At 38.6% G+C, this 26,322-nt stretch overlaps 1 protein-coding gene across 22 annotated transcripts in view; it reads right to left on the reverse strand.

The window, feature by feature from the left end:
* Positions 1-26,322, reverse strand: part of dlg2 (discs, large homolog 2 (Drosophila)) — a 281,667-nt gene that overhangs the window by 70,173 nt on the left and 185,172 nt on the right. For 19 of the 22 annotated variants that reach the window (XM_067432627.1, XM_067432639.1, XM_067432626.1 and 16 more), the window contains 6 exons: positions 21,644-21,694; positions 18,612-18,736; positions 11,931-12,100; positions 8,996-9,132; positions 8,425-8,569; positions 8,060-8,225 (listed from right to left, as the gene is read on the reverse strand). In XM_067432627.1, the coding sequence (XP_067288728.1) occupies positions 8,060-8,225; positions 8,425-8,569; positions 8,996-9,132; positions 11,931-12,100; positions 18,612-18,736; positions 21,644-21,694 (794 nt within the window). The remainder of the gene's footprint in view (positions 1-8,059; positions 8,226-8,424; positions 8,570-8,995; positions 9,133-11,930; positions 12,101-18,611; positions 18,737-21,643; positions 21,695-26,322) is intronic. The other 3 variants (XM_067432641.1, XM_067432628.1, XM_067432621.1) reach the window with 1 other exon arrangement.

Below are 26,322 nucleotides of genomic sequence, written 5' to 3' on the forward strand. Positions count from 1 at the left end.
TATATGTACATATTTTTCATTTACAAATTGAAAATGTTATTGTGCAGCTTTATTGTGCAACAACAAGGAAAAGAAACCCTGTACTTGCATTTTTTGATTAACTACAGTTTGATTTAACAAATATCTCACACGTGCAGGGTTTTATGGGTCAAAAATGGTCTTTGGTGGTGGCTGACAGACCTACACACACACACACACACACACACACACACACACACACACACACACACACACACACACACACACACACACCATTTTTTTTTTTAAATGCAACGAAACAATCATTTTTTATTATCTTATGTTTATATCTCATATTATGTATGATCTCTTATCTTGATGTTTCTTTTGTTCCAACAGGTTGAATTGTTTTGGTATATCAATATTAGAAATAGCATTAACAGTTTACAAATAGCCATATTTTCTGCCATATACAATTTAATAAAATGATCAGCTAGCTAACAAACAACTTTGTTCTGTTTTCACCTCACTCCAGTCTAAACTAAATGATTTTAGACTATTTATTTTACTACACATTCAACATACATAAGCTGAAATACTGTGGATAGTTAAAACTAATAATTCTTACTCTCCACTCTTGCTAAATTGGGTAAGCACACTTGTGTTCTGATTTCTGAGGTGTTCTGAGTAAATGATTCAACTGATTCTTTCAGTTCATTGTTGAACAGATCAGTTCTTATTACCGTCGTTAAAATGATTCGGTTCAAATGAGTCATTTGGTCGTGAATCGGACATTAGCAGACCCGTTGTGTGTGAATCACGGCTGTCAGAACATCGCGGAAGGTTTGTCACACAGAAAACACTTCATAACTGGATAGAAATTGTTTCCTGTTTATTTAATGTATGATTTATGTCAGCTGTTTAGCTGGTCAAACGTTTTTTGAGCGCAATTCACACCGAGCAGTACTTCAAAACAGTTGTCCGAACGCGCAACGTTCAACATGGATTCGGTTTTCTGAACTTTTGATTTAGCTTAATATGTGAAGTATCAGAGAGAGCTTATCTGCTTATTTTGAAGACAGAGAGAGTGCGCGCAGGGTGGAGTTCTCTGCTCTTTATGCCTTCAGCTGTGGTCTTGACCGGTCTTGAGACAAAATCCCGAGTCATCTTCGCCCGAGACCGAGACGAGACCGAGTAAAAATGCGGTCGATACCGAGACGAGACCAAGACCTTTAAAAAGTGGTCTCGAGACCGGTCTCGAGACCAAGACCGATCTCGAGTACTACAACACTAGCTAGCGTGTTACTTGTCCTGAACAGAGATGACTGACAGACCCTTAATTCAACCCCCTTGTCACTTTATCGTTCTATATTTAACAGTTCTCATTGTATCTTTTAGTCCTCGGTGTGTCTTGCCTCTCTCTTAGTCTCTCAGCACATCTGCAAGTCTTCCCTTCTCTCTGCCCTTAATACAGGGTCACAGAGGGCTAAATAAAACCATGACAAAACCCTTATTATCAACCACGGCACAAACCCTCTGGCCCTTCACAGTGACGACGAGGCACAGAGATAGAATTAGGAACAGACTAGCATAACCCATTCACGCTACGTACAGAGAACCACTAACCTAATGTGATTTACACTTAAGTAGCACATTTATGGATAATTAACATTGATGGGTTATATTTTGATGATCCTGGAACAATACATCACATAATACATCCATTGGTTGTGCTGGTTAGCCCTGTCCATTGTCAAATCTCACTAGTCTAAAATCCTGCTCCTCATTAAACATCAGTACCTTCTGAAATTACTCATTCCACGTGGACAAACAAATACCTTTATTAAGAGTGGGTTTAGGACTAGGGAGCCCACTAGGGGGCCCCAGCCAACTTTGGCAATATGTCTTAAAATTATTCTTTTTTTAAAATATCATAATTTACACTACCATTCAAAAGTTTAGAGTGGCCATGCAATCGAAAAGGTTGAGAAACACTGCTTTAAGGAAAAAGGTTAAAACTATGATTGTACAAATGTTGATCGTCTTTTTGTGACCAACAAGGATTGTGATGCAAGAACGTGTCCTACTTTGGTATATCACATTGTGCATACCCACACGTACATAACCATACACAACAGTTCGTCAGATTTAAACTGGTCCTTAAAGGGAAAGGTCACCCCAAAATTCTGTCATCATTTACACACCCTCAAGTTGTTCCAAACTTACATTTCATTCTTCTGCTGAACAAATAAGATGTTATTCTGAAGAATATGGGTAACCAAACAGTTAATGAGCACCCCATATTCTTCAGAATATCTTTTTTTGTGTTTAGCTGAAGAAAGAAGCTCATAAAAGTTTGGAACAACTTGAGTGACCACACAGCAACAAACCCCATAGTTTGCTGAACTATATAATTCATAAGCAGTCCTGACTACACATCTAATAATTATGAATGTCCAGTTCATTGAATGTGAGCTTAGTAATAATTGAGTACTGACCCAAGGTAGCACTGCTGAGTGTGTATGTACATGATGTGAGTATGGATGTTCTACTTCTGAAGATGTATTATTCATGATGATTGAACGACTAGGCTGTGTGTAAGTGTGTGTGGGTTTGCTCTCCTAATGCTTAAAAGATTTTCTGTTTTCAACATTTTGTGTAAAAAGTTAAGCAGTATGTGTGTGCAGTCGTGTGTTCCCATAATGCAATGCTGTGCTTTACCGATTATTGCAACATAACCAACTCTTACACTCCCATCTGCACACTCCATTTTCCCCTAAACCAAGATGACACACACACACATGCACAAAACATGTTCATCCTTCCCCCCTTGAACATCTGCCTAATGTCACACCTAATTAATTATTCAACTTGTGAGCTATAAGTTCAAATGTATTATGCAAATCCACATGAAATGCCCTATACTATATTTCACTTGCAATCAATTCCTGAGCCTCTGAATTCTAAAAAATACATATATAAAAAAAAATAAAAAAAAAAGATATTAGCAACTACCACATTCCATTTTATAATCTTCATCCAGACCTTGGATTTTCTCAGAGAGCTCAGTTCTCCTGTGGGAAAAACAGTGAAGATGAAGAGGCTGAACCTCCAGATGGGCTTATGCCTTCTACAAACACAGGGACCATGTAAACCTCTTACCCTGGCAAAGAGGAGGGGGTTTAATCTCCCTCACCTCAAAGAAAGGTCACACCCTTTGTTTGCATGCACGTTTAGCTTTCAGTGAGAAATGCTACTAATTCACGTGAGTATTTCCATTTTGCATTAAAGCAGGTCAGTCCGACAGTCTGCATTAAACTTAACGAGCGTTGGTGCAGCGGACTCGCGTATGTTTGTCAAACAAAGATCGTAAAACCATGTTTTTATAATAATAAAACCATGTTTTTGCCGTATTAATTACCATTTGTAAAACCACACAAATATCATATAGATAAACTATGGATTTAAAGCAAAACTGATTAATTTATGGTTACCATTGAATAACTACAACAATCCTGTTATTTATTTATTATAATTGTTTAATTTGTTCATTGTAAAACCATGGGAAATTTATGTAAAGGTAGATATATTCACTATGTGAGTGTGTTCATAGCACAGCTGACATGCTTGTTTGAAAGACAGCATTGGGCAGGATGTGGAATAGTATGTTTTGTCAATAAAATAAATATCCCTTTTATCTGATTTTTTTTTATCAATCACCCCAATTAATCAATTATGAAAATAATCATTAGTTGCAGCCCTAAACTGTACAGCACTGTCCGTTCAAAGTAAAATATTGCTGAGATATTACAGTGCAGGTTGAACTTGGGTATTTATGTAGTATTTAGATACACTAGATACACACAAATCTTAAGACCAGGGGATTCATTGCAAGTTTTACACATTTCCCACTAGTGGATCATAACCGGGTTGTAAGTGCTGCTTCAAAATGCCAAAAGAAGAAACAGGAGCAAGAGACAAAAAATAGAGAGTAGGCAATTTATTGAAAACTGCATTTAAACTGAAACAGGCCGTTCATCAGCTGATCAAAAGTTTAAGACCATAGCCATAAACAGGTCAAATCTGCACAAAAATATGGCTTTCATGTCATTGTTCTTCAAGCAGTCATACTGTCAAGATCTCCTGATGGCAAAGGCAAAAAGGCTTTCTCTCTTTGAACGTGGCAGGATTGTTGAGCTGCACAAGCAAGGCCACTCGCAACTTGTCATCGCTGCTGAGGTTGGACGCAGTAAGACAGTCATTTTACATTTCTTAAAAAATCCTGAGAGTTATGGGACAAAAAAGTCAAGTGGTAGACCCAAAAAGATTTCACCTGCACTGAGCCGCAGGATCCGACAGGTTGTCCGTGAAGACACAGGTCGATCCTCAACCCAAATTAAGGCCCTTACTGATGCTGACTGCAGCCCAATAACCATAAGACGTCATCTGCTAGAGAAGGGCTTCAAGAACAAAAAACATCTTCAAAGGCCACGTCTCCTCCCACGACAAACTTGCCCATTTAGAATTTGCAAGGGAGCACCAAACATGGGACACTGAATGGTGGAAGAAAGTTTGACCCCACTTATTATTATATATTAGGTGGCCTTAAGTACTATGTACTTACATTTAAAAAAAAGTACAATGTACTTACTGTGTTCAAATTGTATTGCAAAACACTTTTGCTGATATTGAGGTGAGATACGGGTAGAGTTAGGGTCAGGTGTGGTGGTGTGGGTCAGTTTAAGGTTAGGGTTATGTGTAAGGGAAGTGCCAACTGTGTAATTACAAATGTAACTACAGAAATGAATTAGAGACGTAATTACATGCAGGTATTTTTTAAAATGTAAGTACAATGTAAAAACATGTATGTACACAATAAGTGCATTGTATCAAATGATTAATTACAATGTACATAGTAGTTAAGGCCACCTAATATAAAGTGGGTCCGAAAGTTTTATTCTCTGACGAGAAAAAATTTAATCTGGACGGTCCTGATGGCTTCCATCGTTACTGGGATGACAAGGAGATCCCACCTGATGTTTTCTACGTGTCACAGTGGAGGAGGCTCCATCATGATGTGGGGTGGGTTTTCCTTCAATGGGAAAATGGAGCTTCAGGTTGTGCAGGGGTGTCAAACGGCGACTGGCTATGTGGATCTGTTGCAGCGGGCATCCCTCTTGACCGAGGGCCCCCGTCTGTGCGGTAATGACTGGGTCTTTCAACAGGACGACACTGCGCGTTCCCCTGATCTAAATCCCATTGAGAACATTTGGGGATGGATGGCAAGGGAAGTTTACAAAAATGGACGTCAATTCCAGACCGTGGATGCCCTTCGTAAAGCCATCTTCACCGCATGGAGCAACGTTCCCACCAGCCTCCTGGAAACAGTCGCATCAAGCATGCCGAAACGAGTTTTTGAAGTGATCAACAAGAACGGTGGGGCTACTCACTACTGAGTCCTTTTTTGACACTTTTAGTACTGTTGTGCGTTTATTTTTGGGCTATGGTCTTAAACTTTTGATCAGCTCATGACCAGCCTTTTGGAATTTAAATGCAGTTTTCAATAAATTGCCTATTCTCTATTTTTTGTCTCTTGCTCCTGTTTCTTCTTTTGGCATTTTGAAGCAGCACTTACAACCCGGTTATGATCCACTAGTGCGAAATGTGTAAATCTTGCAATGAATCCCCTGGTCTTAGGATTTTGTTCAGGAGTGTATTTGTTTAAAACTGACTTTCCCCTGGGAGTAGATAAAGCTTATTATGGTAAACCATAAGCCAATAAGACTAGTGGAATTCTGGGATTCTTATTCAGCTACAACACATCCAACACGCATCCGAGAGGCAACAGCCCTGAATGCTGTCAAGCAACAATCGCTAGACAATCATACCGCTGCTATCAAAAGCCTCAGAGGCCACAAACAACCACAGGGTCCATATTAACAAATCAAGAATCCAGTCTGCAGAAAACCAGGGCATGACAAGTTAATCAAAACCATTTTTTTCTATTCTGATTTCTTAGGGATTTCGACGAGTCCACAGATTCAGTTCTGACTGTGTGCTTTAGTTTTCTTTTCCAGAAAACTCCAGGGATGATGCTCAGTATTCACATCACTTGGAGGTTCAGGTTGCATTGCAGTGAACTAAATGCATCCCCAGCCCTGCAGTCCTGAACATATGTCTCCCAAAACGCCCTTAAAAGCAAGCCAGCGTGCAAAAACAAACTCATGCTGTCAACACACAGTAAGAGTTTGAATCATTACGATAATTTTACCCTTTTTTGGTAGATGTCGTAGTTGGTATTTTAAGTGGTTTCAGGGATCAGACTAGAGGAGTTTTTAAATCCTAAACGATTATGAAATCTGGTGGCATCACTCGCATAAGGAGAACCTTCACAGATTTTTTCTTTCAAATCTCAAACATGCAAACGCTGCAAAATGTTAACATTTTTGCACATCACACACCTCACATGATCTCATTGGGAAGCGGATGTAAACACGGACGTAGCAGATCGTCACGAATGTCTCGACAGGTAATGTTTACATTTGCTTGCAGCTTTCCACAGTCGCCCAGCTCTTCCCTTTGTCCCTACAGTCGTGTTCTAGAAGACACGTTATACAAATAGACGTGTTGTTGCAACACTCCACACGCTGTTCAACGGACCCGCACAGGAGCTTGTTTTGTGCATGCGATTTCAAAAGCGCTTTCATTCACTTCTCTCATTGGCTATTGTGAAAGAACTGACATAATCTTCCCGATTAAATCCTAAATATCAAACATGTTTGATATAATCGGGCGGCTCCGATTTGTATGAGCGCAGGTGTAAGATTTGATGTGTGAACGCCTCACATTACCAGATAATCTGCTTCGGTCATCAGAAACAATTGAGGTCCTCAACAAGATTTTTTCTCTGATTCTCGGGAACAGAAATATGGGATAAATCAGCCTGTAAAAACTCCTGTAGTGTGAGGCTAGCTTTACTGACTCAAGTACAAAAAAGCCCACTCCTTAGTCTCTATGATATTCTGAACCAACCTAGGCTCATTGAAAAATGTGCCCGTCTGGAGATCTTTGCAAAATAATATTGTATTGCTTCTTCCATGTTTGGCAGAATTTTCTAAATGAAACCTCCAGTGAATGGTGCTAAAAACATTCAGTTGTATCCAAAACAGATGAATGTTAATCTGGAAGCCTTTTATAACGTTGGTTGTTGGCACAAAAAGGTTAATGCTCTATTGTGTTTACAATTTATGTACCACCTACCCTAAACCTAACCTCTTAAAGGGATAGTTCACCCAAAAATGATAATTCTCTCATCATTTATTCCACCCTCAAGTTGTTCCAAACCTGTATGAATTTATTTCTTCTGCTGAACACAAAATACAATATTTCAAAGAATGTCAGTAACTAAACAGCTAATAGGCCCCATAGTATTTTCCCCCATATTATGGAAGTCAATGGGGTCCATTGTTTGGTTACCCACATTCTTCAAAATATCTTAATTTGTGTAATTCAGCAGATTAAATACATTCATACAGGTTTGGAACAACTTGAAGGTGAATAAATGATGGCAGAATTTTGGGTGAACTATCCCTTTTAACAAACTCAAACGTGGGATAAAATGCATATGTTAAAACTACCATGCAATTTTAGCTTGCTTCTACAAGTCTGTGAGCTCTTTTTTCATGACCGTTACACGTGAGACGTACCCGATAACTCCCCGTCCTAAGTGCAATGCCGTACCAGGTGAGCTACTGAGCAGGTTTACTACATCAGAAAAGCCATACATGATGTGATGCACACGTCAACATGCATTCACTTACAAATTACACAGTACGGTAAACATGTCATAACATAGTACAAAAATGTACATAGAGCCTAGGTTGTTCTTTATATCCACAACAACATCCAGGACAATAAAACAGTAAGGAACTAACAGGACGGAAGGGAGTAAGGATGGGACAGTAAATCCCCAAACAATCCCATCACTAGGTGTGATGACGCTGCTTGATTGTCTTTCGGATTTTCCACAGGACACATGAGGGAAGGGGGCTACACAGTCTACCTGCGGGCAGTGGCATCTGGTAGAGAGGGAGGGAATTACCGTAGGAAGGAAAAACCATCCAACCTGTTAATGTCCTCTTCCCCCAGCAAGTGCTTGGGCAGGGGGGAATATCGGCCAGGGGAGATGGGCGGAAGACTGGACTTATATTCCAGAGTGCCGTTATTACCGGGGGAAGAGATATGATTTTCCATTGCGGGTGAGAATGCTGTAGTGACACAGAAACAGAGAGAAAGTGTATATTACAGTATAAATGAGTTACAATGGCGACACTTCAAACAACCAATAGCTTGAATGACCGAATTTAAATAAACATTTCCACATCACTTTCAAATCTCTAAATCATTCTTCTGGGTTAAGCATACATATTAAAAAATGAAGTGTGAAATGTGGTAAGAATAACTCACAGTGTGTGATGTCAGGCGGCCCATAGGGGTCTGAGAGATAGACACTAGTGGGTTTCCCAACCTTTAGGTATACCACATCTGATGTGTTCTTCAATATGGCCACTGCTTCTTCATGGGTCACTTCTTCTAGAGTGTAGTTATTCACCTGAGCGAAAGAGAAAACAAGCAGGGAGTGTTAAGCGGGCAATCCAGAGTTACGTAAACAGTTACGCTCTAGTGGTCAATGGCGAATCAGCGCTGCCAAATGTGTCCTGCCCAGTGGATTACACACAGCACTGATCTTGCTAATTAAATCAAACTCAGTCTTAAAGAGTTTAACAACCCCGCTGGATTAAAAGCAATGGAGTTTGACACTGACACTAGAGCGAAACTTCAAGAACATAATCAGCCGACTGTGGATGCAGCTCGTTCCCAAACATCTCCGAGGGCTGTTTCTATGTGTTTGGTCAGTGATTTTACTAAAGTAAGTTATTAAAAATGAAACTAAACTATACAAATAAAATAGCAATTTAAAATGTTTTAATTGAATTTTAAGGTTGTAAAATAAATATCAGAGGTCAATGAGACCTACCATTAGCAGTCTGTCTCCAACCTGTAATCGCCCGTCCTTCTGCGCAGCGCCCCCATCGATGATTTTAGTGACATAAATGCTGTTATCACCGGGGATGTGCTGGTTTCCTACACCACCTGCAATACTGAAGCCGAGCCCTATGGGATTTTAAGAAATGACAAATCCAAAGTGTTAGCTTTGTCCCCATAGGATTCAGTAAAAACATACTACCTCTAATTTATCAATACCTATGCCAGTCCCTCACCAGTGTTTCCCACACATAGACTAATTTGTGGCGGTGCGCCACATATTGCGTTTAGTTATAAAAACTATATTATTTATTTATTTTATATGCTATTTAAAACACGTACACGTATTTGTTCAGCTGCATTTTTTTCCCCTGCTCTCCCTCCGTCTTACTCACACTCTCACACACACGGTGTGTTGCATTTGACCATAAGTCTCAGGGTTGCCAACTATCAAAAATTTGGCTTGAGATAGGCTTCTCATTGTCTCACTCTGCCCAAGAAAATCTCATGCCAAATTGATTATTATGTCAACCACATTTATAGAATCATTTTAATTATGGAGAGTGATTGAGATGCAACATTGCTAACATTAATGTTATGCTCTTCTTGTATTTAGCCCTGAGGTATTCCTTACACATAATCATGTGACTGTACTCCTTAACTATTTTTCAATTAAATAAATGTTCTATATTTAAGTTTAACAATATTTATTGAATATTTACTAAAGATCTTTTGGTACTAAATACTATTTGTACAATATTTATGGTCCATTAATGAACACTTAATATAATTTTCTTCTAAGGGTTCTATAATTTATATTGCAATTAGTGTAGATTACTCACCCTCATGTCGTTGGACACCCGTAACACCTTCGTTCATCTTCGGAACACAAATTAAGATATTTTTGTAGAAAGCTGATGGCTGAAGGGCTTCAAATAGGCCACCATTGGCATTCAGTACATTCCCACTGACAAGACCCATATAAGGCACTAAACACATCAATACAAAGTCCATCTCACTACTGGGGCTGTACAATAATTTCACGAAGCGACGAGAATAGTTTTGTGTGCAAAAAAAATCTAAATAATGACTTTATTCGCAAAGTTATTGTCTTCCGTGTAGGTCCGAACGCCGGATCTGCATCATATTCTCGCGCATGCGTCGAGTTCACGTCAATAACTTGTTGGATAAAGTCGTTATTTTGATTTTTGTGCGCACAATAACTATTTTCATCGCATTGTAACATTATTGTACAGCCACTGTAGTGAGATGGAGTTTGTATGGATGTGTTTAGTGCCTTTATGGGTCTTGTGAGAGGGAATGCTCACAAGACTGCTTTCAACGAAAATATCTTCATTTGTGTTCCGAAGATGAACGAAGGTCTTACAGGTGTCCAACGACATGAGGGTGAGTAATTAATGAAATAATTTTCAATTTTGGGTGAACTAACCCTTTAAGGTTAAAATATAGAATGAAAAGAGGCAAAGTAAAGAAATTTTGTGGCAGGAAAAATAATAATTGTCATTTGTAATGCCATTACCCACTAAGTGCCTGTAAGGCTCTTTAATAAATAAAAGTCTAGTTGCTCAAAGGAATGCAGATCATAACTGCTTACTTATTTGTAAGTTTTGCATTTGAATACATGTTTAGACATGGTTAAACACTAGATTTCTTTAAATGTGAAGTTTTAAAACGTTAATAATGTACATCCTAATATTGTTAATGATACTTATATAAGCACACACAAGTGAATATAATTTAACCCAAGAAAAGTTTAAAATAGTGCTAAAAAGGAACACTTATTTTTACTTAAATGTACAGTAGACTATACACATATGAACTGATACTATATACATATGAATTGACCACCCAGCCCACCCCCTCACCCCACCAGCACCACCACAAATTGCTCTCAAATCTGTGGGAAACACTGCTCACATAGACAATGAATTAATGTACAGTATCATATTAACTACAAGTATAAAACTGTACTCAAAAGCAAAAAAGTATACACTTTCCTCAAGGATAATCTAGTTCCTTAGTTTCCCAGAGGAGAAAACAAGTGGTGTAGAGTGTGTTAATGGTGTTTTAGATTCAGAGTGTCTATGGTGCCCACAGCTCTTCCTCCAAATTTGTGCAAGTGCTGGTGTGTGTGTGTGTGTGTGTGTGTGTGTGTGTGTGTGTGATGCATCTTCCTCTATGCACTCTGAATAATGCATCAAAGCAGTGTCTTTCTCAGGATATAGTTCTGTTTATTTCTCCACCCAAACAACAACCAACAAAGAGGACGTGATAGCTCTCAGGCTCAGTGGAGTTTCAAATCTTGATTTGTTTTCCATTTGCCTTCGCACCCTAGATGTGAATGTGTACATGAGTAATAGCCTACTTTCTTTTCTAACAGCAGAAAGAAAAGAAAAAATATCGGATGCAAATAGGAATGTGCAAAACCAGTAGCGGCTCCTAAATTTAGCTAGGGCAGATTCTGGGTCTTAGTGCTAGTTTATGTTAAACACTTGGAAGCTTTATTTTCTAATCACTGAACATGCAGATTATTTTAAATTGTTAAAGTCAGTGGGATATATTAAAATTAAACGCATGGCATCCGTATGCACCCGCTGCCCCACTTCAAATTTAATATATCAAACTCACTGTACGACTTTAAATAATGTAGAAAATTCGAAGAATATTTGTTGCAGAATGCTGAAGACATTGACAATTTATTATTGATCCAGTTTATATAGAGGTCTATGTTTTGGATTAATATTTCGATCTTACAGAAGAGCCGAGGCTGTGCAAAGCTACGAATAAACAATACCAAAATATATATTATTTTTATTGCAGAGCAGCTGACCATCGTGAAACATCCCTAATGTAAACGGTGACAAGCAGCTCATGTAACAGATGGGTTATAAGTATAAATCTGAAACCTTTTGGTCCTTTTATGAGTTTGATTTCGGTGACGGTCTCCAGCATCGGTCTCCTCCTGCGCACATAGAGCCTCACGATCGATCCGGCCGCTTTCAGAGCCTCTACTGCCTTACTGTGAGACACCTCCGAGACATCCGATTCGTTCACACGCAAAATGCAGTCATTCACTCTGCGGAGAGAAATAAGCAAGAAGTGAGTTTTTTTTCTGGTGTGTGTTGAGCCTCCTGCAGTGAGTTCCAGATCATGGCAGTCTGTGGTCCAAGGACAGCCGCCTCCTGGGGCATGCTCACATAGAGCAGCTGAGACCCAGCAAGTATAAAAAACACACTCAAAACTAAACCATGAATAGACACACACACACGTATGCAATATATATGCAACTGAGTCACTATATAGCTAGAGTGACTAGATTTCCCATGGTGGAATACGGGACGGACAGACAGACACCTGCGTTTTTTGATTGGAAGGTATTTTTTTCCCCTCTAAAATATACTAGGACGAGATTGGCTTCCTTTAATTAGGATTTTCTTGTGTAAAAGACTGCTACTCACTTTTATATGATCACCTAACAAAGACAATTTTACAAAAGAAGGACAAAACATGATTTTTTCATAATTCGGGACACTAAAATAGAGCTGAAATAAGGGACTGTCCCGGGGAAAATGGGACGTCTGGTCACCCTATTTTATATCTCTGAATAATGTTCAACAGCTCAGTTTAATTTAACATGATGCATAGGGCAACCATGATGATGATGATGATTGAATTGTTATGATGCTTATTATAATATACACATTTGGGAAAAAATATAGATAGATAGATAGATAGATAGATAGATAGATAGATAGATAGATAGATAGATAGATAGATAGATAGATAGATAGATAGATAGATAGATAGATAGATAGATAGATAGATAGATAGATAGATAGATAGATAGATAGATAGATAGATAGATAGACGTAGATCTGTTACTTTGGTCTGTTTATTCTTGGCTTCAGGACAGAGCTCTGACTCTTGCTCTTGTGCAGATGCAGTTCTGAGTTCACTCGGGCCGTATGCTCTTCTTTCTAGATGTGTGAGGAGTGTGGTATTCGGATCCTCGCACTTCGGCCTAGTTTGGTATCCATTCTGTGTTTAGGTTCGGGCATTAATGCTTAGTTTTTTTCTTCTTCTTTCTTTGTAAGCACATGACATGAGCATTTGATTGTGAGTGTGTGGTTTTGAATTCACTAGGCCATATGCACTTCTGTCCAGGTGTGTTGTTGTGTTCTGTGTAGCACCGGTTCGTCATTGGCCACATGTTTTCATGTTTGTGTCTTGTGTGCGAACTTTCCAGTGTTCTCATTAGCTGCATGTTTGTGTCTTGTTTAGTTTGAGCACATGACTTGTGATCGTGTTTGCTGGCCATGTGCTCGTCTTTGTTTTTAGTGTGAGCACATAGCTTGTCGTGTCTGTTTCTTTGTGTCACGTGCTCTCCTGTAATTGTCTTATTGCCCTTCTTGTTGTAAGATTATTGGTTCAATTGCTTCTCGATATCTGCCTTATTTGCTCCTTATTTATTTTCTTTGTGTCTTCAGTCCTGTGCCAGTTTGTTGACTATTGTACTGTGTTAACCTGATTCCTGTCTAGTCCAGCCAAGTCCAGCTGCCGGTCTGTTTTTCCCTACGGGGTTGTTTTTTATTTATTTTTGGCATTTAATAAAGCCCATTTTCTCTACATCTCTGAGTCCTCGCCTCATCCCTCAACCCTGACGTTTTAAATTATATTAAATTATGTAAGAAAATACTTTTTTTATTGCATGCAATACATGATGAATATAAATTGTTAATAAAAAAAATGCACTAAGCTTTTTCTATTTAGTTGAGAATTAGAAGTTTGTCGTTTTAATGGCTTGTCGATGTCAATCCCTGTCCGGCTCAATAAAGCCTGATCATACATGTGCTACGACCAATCTGGAATCTTTGATGCAACTTCTTGTTCCTTTGCTCCACACATCTTTAAAGCCTGGATGATTTATCTGGAGCCTGTTCAGCTTCCAACGCTCCCAAAGTCAAACAAGGGTAGAGATGGGGGAAAAAATCCTACACAATGTAATTGCTTCTCTAAGTGGCGTTCACCTCCAACTCACAATAAATCTATCACAGCTTATTGGCAAATGTTTAAAGTGTCTTACTCTTTTAAAAGAGAGAATGCAGAACATGGGGTGGATGGGAAAGGGGAATGGGAAGACGTTTGCAGAATATAGAAGGCTGAAGTGGCGCAACTTGCCAAGTGAGAACTAGGATTGGTGATGCTGAAAGCCCTGACAGACCTGACTGAGAGACAGAGGCTGAAAGAAAACAGCCAAGTCACGGCACAGAGCAGGGCTAAAGGCTCAGATGAGGCTGTCACACGCAGCTGCTGTTCGGGACGCCACACACACATGCATACAAAACACAGGAAGATCTGCTATCTCTCCAGCACAATCTAATTATGCTTCCCTCTAATAAAACAACCCTCTCAATCAACTCCTGATTGGCCCTGTCATGAATCTCAAACCTATCCAGCCAGGAATACACTGTAAAAAATTATTTAGAAAAAAAGTTACCTGGTTGCCTTAAAATTTTGAGTTCATTGAAATTTAAATTTTGAGTTAATACAATCGACATTTTTTGAGATTCGACAACCTTTATTAAAATATTATTAAAAGATTTCGTAAGCATATTGGGTAATTGTGTGTGTTTTATTTCTGATGATTCCAAATAGTGCTATTTTCATGATTTATCAATTTTTTTATGTGGTTCAGATTCAATAATATTTTGAGTTTCTATTTATTAAACAAATTGCCTTCATTGTATCAATTTAAATTTTTAATTTCAATAAACTCAAAAATTTAAGGCAACCAGGTTACTTACTTCTTTAAGTTAAACCAACAAAATTGTTTTACAGTATAGAAACTCTACAGCTCACCAGTATCAATGAAACCTTCAACCTGTTCAGAAATACCTAGAGCAACGTCTTATTGCTCAGAGAATGCTCTTTCATAGCTCAGGAGACAATTGAGTTCTGTAATATTATTGAATAATCAACTTTCTAAATTCCTTGGGAAACAAATGAGATAATTGCTCCCGTACTGTATGTAGACAGCATTGCTCAGATCATTTTGTATTGGTAGAATTTGATTTAAATATTTATATTCATATTCATCTTTTGTTTGCAAAATCTGGTCCCATTGTATACTATTATGTACTTCCATAAAAAATAAGCACATTGTATTGTATTCATATTGTATTGCAAAACACTTTTGGTGACATTGAGGAAAGTTTAAGGGTAGAGTTAGGGACAGGTGTGGTGGTGTGGGTCAGTTTAAGGGTAGAGTTAGGGACAGGTGTGGTGGTGTGGGTCAGTTTAAGGGTAGAGTTAGGGACAGGTGTGGTGGTGTGGGTCAGTTTAAGGGTAAAGTTAGGGTCAGGTGTGGTGGTGTGGGTCAGTTTAAGGGTAAAGTAAGGGTCAGGTGTGGTGGTGTGGGTCAGTTTAAGGGTAAGTAAGGGTCAGGTGTGGTGGTGTGGGTCAGTTTAAGGGTAAAGTAAGGGTCAGGTGTGGTGGTGTGGGTCAGTTTAAGGGTAGAGTTAGGGACAGGTGTGGTGGTGTGGGTCAGTTTAAGGGTAGAGTTAGGGACAGGTGTGGTGGTGTGGGTCAGTTTAAGGGTAGAGTTAGGGACAGGTGTGGTGGTGTGGGTCAGTTTAAGGGTAGAGTTAGGGACAGGTGTGGTGGTGTGGGTCAGTTTAAGGGTAAAGTAAGGGTCAGGTGTGGTGGTGTGGGTCAGTTTAAGGGTAGAGTTAGGGACAGGTGTGGTGGTGTGGGTCAGTTTAAGGGTAGAGTTAGGGACAGGTGTGGTGGTGTGGGTCAGTTTAAGGGTAGAGTTAGGGACAGGTGTGGTGGTGTGGGTCAGTTTAAGGGTAAAGTAAGGGTCAGGTGTGGTGGTGTGGGTCAGTTTAAGGGTAGAGTTAGGGACAGGTGTGGTGGTGTGGGTCAGTTTAAGGGTAGAGTTAGGGACAGGTGTGGTGGTGTGGGTCAGTTTAAGGGTAGAGTTAGGGACAGGCGTGGTGGTGTGGGTCAGTTTAAGGGTAGAGTTAGGGACAGGTGTGGTGGAGTGGGTCAGTTTAAGGGTAAAGTTAGGGTCAGGTGTGGTGGTGTGGGTCAGTTTAAGGGTAGAGTTAGGGACAGGTGTGGTGGAGTGGGTCAGTTTAAGGGTAAAGTTAGGGTCAGGTGTGGTGGTGTGGGTCAGTTTAAGGGTAGAGTTAGGGACAGGTGTGGTGGTGTGGGTCAGTTTAAGGGTAGAGTTAGGGACAGGTGTGGTGGTGTGGGTCAGTTTAAGGGTAGAGTTAGGGACAGGTGTGGTGGAGTGGGTCAGTTTAAGGGTAAAGTTAGGGTCAGGTGTGGTGGTGTGGGTCAGTTTAAGGGTAGAGTTAGGGACAGGTGTGGTGGAGTGGGTCAGTTTAAGGGTAGAGTTAGGGTCAGGTGTGGTGGAGTGGGTCAGTTGAAGGGTAAAGTTAGGGTCAGGTGTGGTGGTGTGGGTCAGTTTAAGGGTAAAGTTAGGGTCAGGTGTGGTGGTGTGGGTCAGTTTAAGGGTAAAGTTAGGGTCAGGTGTGGTGGTGTGGGTCAGTTTAAGGGTAGAGTTAGGGACAGGTGAGACTATGACAAAAATACTCTCCTTTTAAAGGAAGTGTTTACCCTAAACATTAAAATTCTGTTATCATTTACTCACCCTCATGTTGTTACAAACCTGCATGAGTCTTTTCTTTTGTGGAACATGAAAGAAGATTTTTTTTTAAAGAATGTTGATAGCCAAATAGTATTGTTACCCATTGACTTCCGTTGTATAGACAACTTTTCTCGCATGTTCCTTAAAAGACAGAAAGTCGTACACTAAATTCTCATTTCTCATTTAAAACTTTTACAACAATGGTTTTCTCAAAAATATCAGGTTTCGAAGAATGTTTGAATCTTTTTACATAATCTTTTTACATTTTTAACATAAAATGTATAATGCATGTTTGTTTTTACCCTGTAGAAGATTGACGTTATCTGAAAGTGATTTGGTCAGGTCTATTCGTTATATCCACACAATTCACCTCAGACCTCGCAGATGGTAAATTTTTTAAAGTACCTTGCGGTCAGAGTGTGTGGCAGTCAGCAGAAAACTTCAAGTACTTCAGCTCTCCAGAGAGACATTAGGACTGTGATAAACAGCACGGTTTCAATCATTTACAGCAGGGCGAGGGAAAGAAGGGGGAAGGAACGAGAGTGAGAGCGAGGGAGGAAGAGAGAGAGAGATTGCTCTAAGAAGCCAGAGCGATAAGCAAGATCATTATGTCTCGAAAAAGAAAATTGCCTAGTGATCTACTGAATTTATCTTCATCTTAATAAGAAACACAGAATTATTTCCTCTGACAATCCATCAATATATCCACATTTTTCAAATCAACATGAAACTGTCCACAACTCATTAACACTTCCATAATGAACATATAATAGTCAAAAAATATATATTTTTTGCAGACCACTGTTTGCATTACATACACTCTTATAAAATAAAGGTGTTTTTCTCAGCAATGCCAAAGAAGATAATAATTGATAACCTAAAGAACTTTTTTCCACTATAAAGAAACTTTTGACCAATGTAAAGGTTCTTCATGGAAATACAGATGCCAATAAAGAACATTTCTTTTTTTAAGAATGTGTATTATATTTTTAGTGAACAAATGTGAGTGTGTGTACTTAGATAATATGTAAAGGGTTTTCTGCCGGTTATATGAAGGTACATTATATACTGTAAATGTTTTAAAGATAATTTTCAGACCAAGTAAAGACAACTTACAATATAAATCGAAGGAACACTAAATGTAGATGTCTAAGGAAAACATTTTTTTGTTAGATTAGCAACACTTTCTAACACATAACCAACATTTTTTTTTTTTTTTTTTAATTGTAAAAAATCCACTAGAATATGGAAATAACTTATACTGTACTTTCTGCAACAAATGTGTTCTTCCTCAGTAGTTTTGCCTCGTTTTCCAGAGCAAATGCCTAAAGACTCTTAAACCAAAATGCATTTATTGAAGATGCAATATGACTAAATATGTGCCCCTGGACCACAAAACCAGTCATAAGGGTACATAAAAAAAAAAAAAAATGAGGTACATATTTTAACTGAAAGCTAAATAAATAAGCTTCCCATTGATGTAGGATAATATTTTGCCAAGATAAAAAAATTTGGATTCTGAGGGTCCTTAGCACTGCATTACTACTAATACATTTTTTATACATTTATGGTAGGAAATTTACAAATGTTCACTTCATGGAACATTGTCTACTTAAATGCTATTTATGCTATGCTACATTTATGCTATTCTTTGGCATTTTGCATCTCAAGTAAATGTATCTTGATTTAAAGATGTTTAGTATTTGTATTGGGAAACCGGACAAAAATACTGACGTCATATTTTTTTGCAATGCATGCAATGACTTTATGAATTTAATACTTTCTGCCCTGACCTTATTTTGAATAAGGGTGAATTAAGACTCTTTAAAATCCACAGAAACCCTAAATGTAGTGTCAGTTTTTATTTAACGTTAAGTCTTGACGGTCCGCAACAAATGCATGCACACAAGTGTGTTAAGAAACACCGGCCCACCTGAGTCTGCCGTCCTCAGCCGCCGCTCCTCCAGGGATGATCTTGGTGATGAAGATCCCGGGATCATCTCCGATGTGAGGGTTATCTGTCCCACCCGCTATACTAAACCCCAACCCTGAGTTACCCTGAGGAGACACACACACACACACACAGGAAAATGAAAGATGTATAGGACCTTTATTAGTCCTGACTCCTGAATATCAGAACCACAACAGACTGAACTCTAAAGACTCTAAAGAGAGAAGCATAATGTTATTTTTGTAAGAGGTGCACTCTGCTGCCCATGACTCATCAGTGTTTAGACTTTGGCACGGCAATCGCCTCTGAGCGGCGCAAACTCACGAATCAAAACCCGTCGCATCCGTGGGCTAGAGCCACATTTAACATCTCTGAGACGTAAATAGACTAACAGGCTAATATTTTGAAATGACGTGTTTATGAAGGAACTCTCCAGGGCGCTACCTCAGTTTAACACACAGGCTTCTTAAGCTTCAAAGTGTATCGTGAGGAGAATTAATCTTTGCTGAGATCTTCCCTGGCTATGCTTTGGATCTGCTTTATAGAATAGCAAATGTAAAGTCAAGGTAAATATGAAGGAATACCAAAACATCTTCATCAGGATATGTGTGAGAGAGAAAAAGAGAGAGAGCGATAAATGACAATAACAGATCAGGCCCTTGCAGCAGAGTTATCGCTTTAGTTTTCATCCCATTTCTTTTAAAACTTGTAATCTCTGTTGAGCCTGCAGAGAGCCTTGAACATACACTCTCCGCCTCACGGCCCCAGGGTCGGACAAATCTGTGCTCCCTCTGGTCTAGTTGACCTTTGCTATTGTCCGTGCTCTGTGTCTAGTCATGTGGATCCGATTGCAGCTGCCAGAATGTCATCTACAGCCGTCTAACGCTCTCTCTCTCTCTCTCTCTCTCTCTCTCTCTCTCTCTCTCTCTCTCTCTCTCTCTCTCTCTCTCTCTCTCACACACACACACACACAGCCTCCACAGTGCACCCAAGGCTTTCTCTTGTAAATAAAGCACAGTACAGTCCCAATTAAGAGGGCTCAGTGATACTTGTGAGAATGAAATCTTCAGGTTTAATTTCTATGGAGCTTGCATATTACAAAAGTCTTCTTAATGAACATGCATTTATAAATATGTATATATGGAAATGTAAAATATTAGCATATATATTCATAAATAAATTTGAATAGATAAGCATCACTTTTTTTTAGTTCAATAAATTACTTAAAAAAATTAAATTGCAATTAAAAGTGCAAACATAGATTATAATAAATATAAATTAATTATTATACTTAATGAAATTATATTGACGTACAAAAGTATTAATTAGACCACAAAATGAACCATAAGTGTAACTGTTTTTTAAATTGAGATTTATGCATCATCTGAAAGCTGAATAAATAGGCTTTTTTTCATTGATGTATAGTGTGTTAGGATAGGACAATATTTAGCCAAGATACAACTATTTGAAAATCTGGAATCCGAGGGTGCAAAAAAATCAAAATATTGAGAAAATCTCCTTTAAAGTTGTCCAAATGAAGTCCTTAGCAATGCGTATTACTACTACTAATACATTTTTGATATATTTACGGTAGCAAATTGACAAAATGTCTTCATGGAACATGATCTTATCTGAATATAATGATTTATGGTATAAAAAAAAAAATGGATAATTTTGACCCATATCATGTATTGCTGTCTATTGCCACAAATATACCCATGAGACGCAGGACTGGTTTTATACTCCAGGGACACAAACTCGGAATTCTGACTTTATTGATTAGAATTGTGAGATATACACTCACAATTATATTTGAAATAATTTATTATTTCGTATGATTATTATTACAGCCGTATTATTATAAATGTTAAAAACAGTTGGGCTGCCTAATATTTTTGGGGAAATTCTTTGCTGAATAAAATGTTCAAAAGAACAGCATTTATTTGTAATAGAAATTTCTTGTACCCTTATAAATGGATTTTAACGGTCCGTTCTTCGCGTGTTTTCAAAGCTTTGATTATGTTTACAGTGTTCAATATAACATGAGTTCATGTTTCGCGTGTAAAAAAACACAGTATTTTTCACACAATTTACTTATCTGTACAGCGCTGTTTCCTCTGTCCTAAAAACGGCCTGATGATTTCCTCGTTCTATGAAGTCCCTCCTTCAGAAACACATAACGAGTTCTGATTGGGCCAGCGCTTCCCGTGTTGTGATTGGACAGCAGCTTAGCGCACTTTGCCCGGAAAGGTCCCGCCTCTTACCATAACGGGGAGATGCAAGCACTGAATGCACGCTCTTCTCCACGTGGGAGAGCAACGAGACCACGCCCCCTTTTTTGCGTGTTCTTGTGGGCGGAGGGTTAGTCAACAAACGGTTCTAGTGACGTCATTACATCCCTGCACTTCCTGCTGTAGTCCAAACCGGCCGTTCGCTGTAGGCTTTGAAAGGGAACTTCTGTTAAATAAAATATCTCGCTTGGCATTGAACTTTGAGCTTTATAATTTTACAGGTATTGTTTATGCTCTAACAGCAACATTACACACTAACTAAAGTTTGAAAGATGGAATTGCGAAGAACGGGACCTTTAATGTCATCAATTAACTAAAAATAATATAGAATAACAGTTAGCCTATATAATAATTCGAAGAAAGGCAAATCAGGCAAATTCCCTCCCCGAGAGCTTTCGCACACAATGACTAGACAAAACTAATATGCAATCATCATTAAATGTTCAAATGATATCCCTTTTAAAGTCATCACGAAGCACAGGCTAAGCTTGTGCCGTGACTGGTCATGTTTCATGGTTATACGTTTCAAGATCATGCACACAAGCCAAGCTGTGAATGATTGGATCACCAGGCGGAAGAATCCACACGAGCATAAAATATGACATGTGCCTAATATGTGCCTACGGTTACAGCATGTATCTATGGATGTGTACTGTGTGTGTGTGTGTGTGTGTGTGTGTGTGTGTGTGTGTGTGAGAGAGAGAGAGAGAGACAGACACTTACCCGCTCTAATGTAATCTCTTCAAATTCATATTCAATTTCTGTCCCATTTACCTATTGGAGGAAAAAAATACAATCCCATTAGACGTGTTTGCAAATGCAATTCAAAAAGGGCATTAATCATTTAACCGTCACATTAAATATCTAACTGCTACGACACAATCACATCCTAAACCTGCAGCAGGCAAATGATGTGGAAAGAGGTTCATAACAGTTCAAAACATTATGTGATCGCAATAGGACTAAATTAAACCCGCTGTGATTGCTAAAGTGATGCTACGTAGATTATCCTGAAAGAATAAACTCTTAAAAACATCAGCATTCAACTCCCTCTCGGGGCTTTCATACATCTTTAGCAGACATTGAGCCTCATATCTATTCAGCTCACCGCGTCAGCCGTAATTGTCTAAATCTGAGTCTGGACACTAAAATCCATAATCATTTACCTGCTCCTACAAAGGGGAGCAGGCCTATGGGGCAGACATGCTGGCTCAAGCAGCCCTTTAGAGATGAATTCATAAGAACACACAGCTAAAAATGACATTGAAAGACGACTAATCCAATTTCAAGTTCAATTTCAAATGAGGGTCATGTTTGTGCTTGATTGGAGACATTCATCTTAATTATTCTGTAATAAGTGAATCTAAAGTAATGGCTGCACGACACAGAGTTTTTAAAAGCCAGCATGACTGCGTCATCTGTGACCTGCGTGAGGTCAAGTCACTAAAATTACATTTTAAGACAAACGATTTTAGATGAACCATTTTAAAAGGTGACAAATAATTACAAAGAATCGACAATGTGCACTGAATTACTATCAAGACACCATTACTATCTTAAAGTGCCCCTATTATGGCTTTTCGAATATTCCCTCTCATGCAGTGTGTAACATCGCTGTTTGTCAATGTGAATGTTCTGCAAAGTTGGAAAGTCGAAAGTGCAAGATAAATAAAGTTACTGTCTGCCAAAAGAAAGAATCGACTCTGAACCACATATTCGAGTTGACTGCCAACAGCTTGAGCCGCCCTCAAACATCATTTGACATCAGTTCCTGAATGTGCACCGCAATAAATCAGAAACACACACATGGGTTTGTTGATGGACACACACTTGTTAATGCTGATGGTGAGGAATTACAGCTCAACATCTCATAATGAACCTCAAAATGAGTAGCGTATCTCTGAGAAACGTCCTGCTCGAGTCGTCCTTGTGATGGAGGTTCGGGTTGAATAACTAGCTCTTCATCATCGGACTCGCGCTCGGATTGAGATCGTAAAACCGACATCAATGAAGGAATTTAGAGAGACTGAATTATCCGCCGAGGGGTTTGAGAAACATAGAACAATGTGGTGATGTGCAATGTATATTATGAGAAAATGTAAGTGTTTTTGACCTATGATGCATGTAAACCTGTTCTAGGAGACAAAAGAGGACCCTTTAAACAGATGCACATGTCCCTTACCCCCGATTCATTTTATATTTGAGTATTTGAAAGGTTAAAAACGAAAAAATTATCGAAATATTAATTATACTTAATATTATATCATATAAATTATAATTATTATTATAAAATGTGTTAATTTTTTCAATACTATATATTTTGTAATAATGTTTATTATGAGATATTATGTATTATGAATATTTACTACCGTTTAAAAGTAAAAATACAACAATAACAGTAATATTGTGAAATATTACATTTACTTTAACTATAGCAGAAATGTGTAAACTTATTTATTGGATGCATTACAGTCATTTTAACATTTAAAGAATAATATTAAATTACTTGGTGATAACCAACATCATTTCACAGGTGCTGTCTGTAGAGCTTGGTGTGAACAACAACATTTTATGAAGTGTCTCGATAATAAGACAGCCTTTTGCATTTACAGTGAGTGTCCATGTTTCACATTTCGACTTTTTTCTTTCTTTTTCTTTAAACTGAGGGGAGTATATCAGACAGCTGGAGAAAGAGAAACAGTTCAATGTTCCAATTCATGCCTAATTGAAACCCAGTGAACAAGCTCGTTTATGCCACGGCCACCTCAGCTGTTCGAGAGAGAGAGAGAGAGAGAGAGAGAGAGAGAGAGAGAGAGAGAGAGAGAGAGAGAGAGAGAGAGAGAGAGAGAGAGAGAGAGAGAGAGAGAGAGAGAGAGAGAGAGAGAGAGAGAGAGAGAGAGAGAGAGAGAGAGAGAGAGAGAGAGAGAGAGAGAGAGAGAGACTGCTCTCCTCAGAGCGACATGACCTTTCATTTACAGCATCAGTTGGAATCCTCTACACTGCACCTGCTCTTAAACATGAGGACCAAACAGATGTCAAGAGCGCAGAGCTGAACGCAGCATATCTCACGCCACAACATTTCTCAAATGAACTCATTTGTTGAATTCTGGCTGACATTCTTCAGTCATGAAGGAAGATGCGGTAACATAACTGGTCAGCAAGTCCAGAGGTGGCACCAGGATTCATTTTGGATGGGGTACACATTTTCCCATCTGTCCCAAATGTTTCTGTTCTATCATCAAAAGACAGAGGGCCCATAGATATACACATTAAATAAGCATAACAAAATGGCAACACTTTACAATAATGCTCATTAGTTAACTACATTAGATAACATGAACTAATGATGAACTACAATTATAAAGCATTTGTTTATCTTTGTTAATGTTCATTTCAACATTTACTAATTCATTATTAAAATCTTGTTAACATTAGATAATGCACCGTGAACTAACATGAACAAACGATGAACAGCTGGATTTTTATTAACTAACGTTAACAAAGACTAACAAATGTACTGCTCATGGTTAGTTCATGTTGGTGAATACATTAACTAATGTTAACTAATGAAATATTATTGTAAAGTGCTAACAAAAATAGTAATACAAATAATGCTAAATAGATAAAGCGTAAATTATGAACCACAGACACAGAGAGATGATGCATCTAATACAATGATTTCATACGAGTGCTCGCTGGTACAGCGGTGTGAACATCATATAGAGTGATAAGAGTCTCAAGATCAAATTCACAAGGACTTTACTTTAAGAAACCAAGTAATATATACATTTTGTGTCAGACTATATTAGCACTCGGATCCCTCAGAGACATGATTCGCAACAGCTCAAATAGCTTTACGATTAATATTGGTCAGAATGCTATATCTGATATGGCCATTTTGTTTATTGTCCGAGCCAGAATGGTGTGTATTAGCAGTGCACACAAGTGCCTCAGTTTGACGCTAACTAATCAGAGCAGCGGCAGCCGAGTCGCTTCTCCACAGTTTCATCAGTGAGAGCTCTTCACAACAGCCTGCATCCATCGCTCTCAAAGCGCACCGAGCTGAATATGGCTACACACACAATCAGGGAGATAATTGATGGATGTGATAATTGACACGATGTGCACGAGAAACCAATAAAACCGAGTAAATGAGATCATTAATCAGAACAGAACAACACCCCTTATCGGCCGACTGAAGACTGATAATCATACGCACTTCATTTAGTCATTGAGTTTGGAGAACTTTTCTTTAGGTCAAGACAAACGTGGCTTTTCCATCTTCCCCCTGAAGAAATGACCCAATTACTGGCTTTTGAGTGGCATTAGCATTCTGAGCCGCATGGCGTTGCGAATGCGAGACGCTGGGGACCGAGGAGAATGCAGCTGCAGAGGGGACGGTGGGAGGGGGGTTCTCCATGCAGCATCCGGGGCGTAAAAGCTCACATTAAACTGGTGAGTCACCGCAAATCTGGCAACACACAAACTTGCGAGTGTTCGACGCGCTTGAATGCGTTCATCCACACAGCTTGTGCAAACGACAGAGAGCAGGTCATGTTTCCATGGCGACTGTTTGACTACAATGCAGGAAGCTTTCCCTTTAGAGATATAGCCGATGGGAGGGCTTTTTTTAAATGTCCATCGCAGTGATTAAACACGAAATATCCCTCAGGCTGCAACATAATAAGACTCGGTTTCCTCAATACACACCCACGTGGACTAATTAACACAATGAACTAACCACTGCTATTCCTGACAGCTAATGGAAACGAAGATGCTGTTAAAAGTAGGCAGAAGGGGTCGGTTTGCTGAAGCTAGGCGGATGTTATTTAACAGCTGAGCTTGACTGAGCACGCTCTCAATAATGTTGTATTAATCCCCCACTGTAATGTATTAATTTTACAGTGCATTTGACAAGAAAATACTATTTCAGTGAAAATTTCATTTTAATTCAAGGTGTCATTTGCCGTTTCTTTTGTAATGAATTGTGAAATTTAGCAATTTCTGAGTGAAAGCTGTTTCTAAACTAACTTTTTTTATTTTATTTTTTTAGGATTCTTTAATGAATGAAAAGTTCAAAAGAACAGCAATAATTTAAAAACAGATGTGTTTTGTAACATTATAAATGATATTAATGTAATGCACACTTCCTAGCTGAATAAAAAAAAGTATCTTACAGAGCTCAAAGTATATGTACAGTTCAATAAGAAAAATGCTGTCTTTGATCTTGACCAAAAAAGTATCTTAGAACTGCATCTTATGCATAACTGTGCCTCTTTATAACAATACATTATAGTGTACATTATACCTAATTTTCACAAACAGAACTTTTTGGAAAGACTATTTATTTCAAAATCCATTATAAAAATAGCCCTGTTTCCAACTGACATTACCCAGAACAA

Source organism: Pseudorasbora parva, chromosome 23, assembly GCF_024679245.1.
Source record: "Pseudorasbora parva isolate DD20220531a chromosome 23, ASM2467924v1, whole genome shotgun sequence".
In the NCBI taxonomy this organism is placed as follows: Eukaryota; Metazoa; Chordata; class Actinopteri; order Cypriniformes; family Gobionidae; genus Pseudorasbora; species Pseudorasbora parva.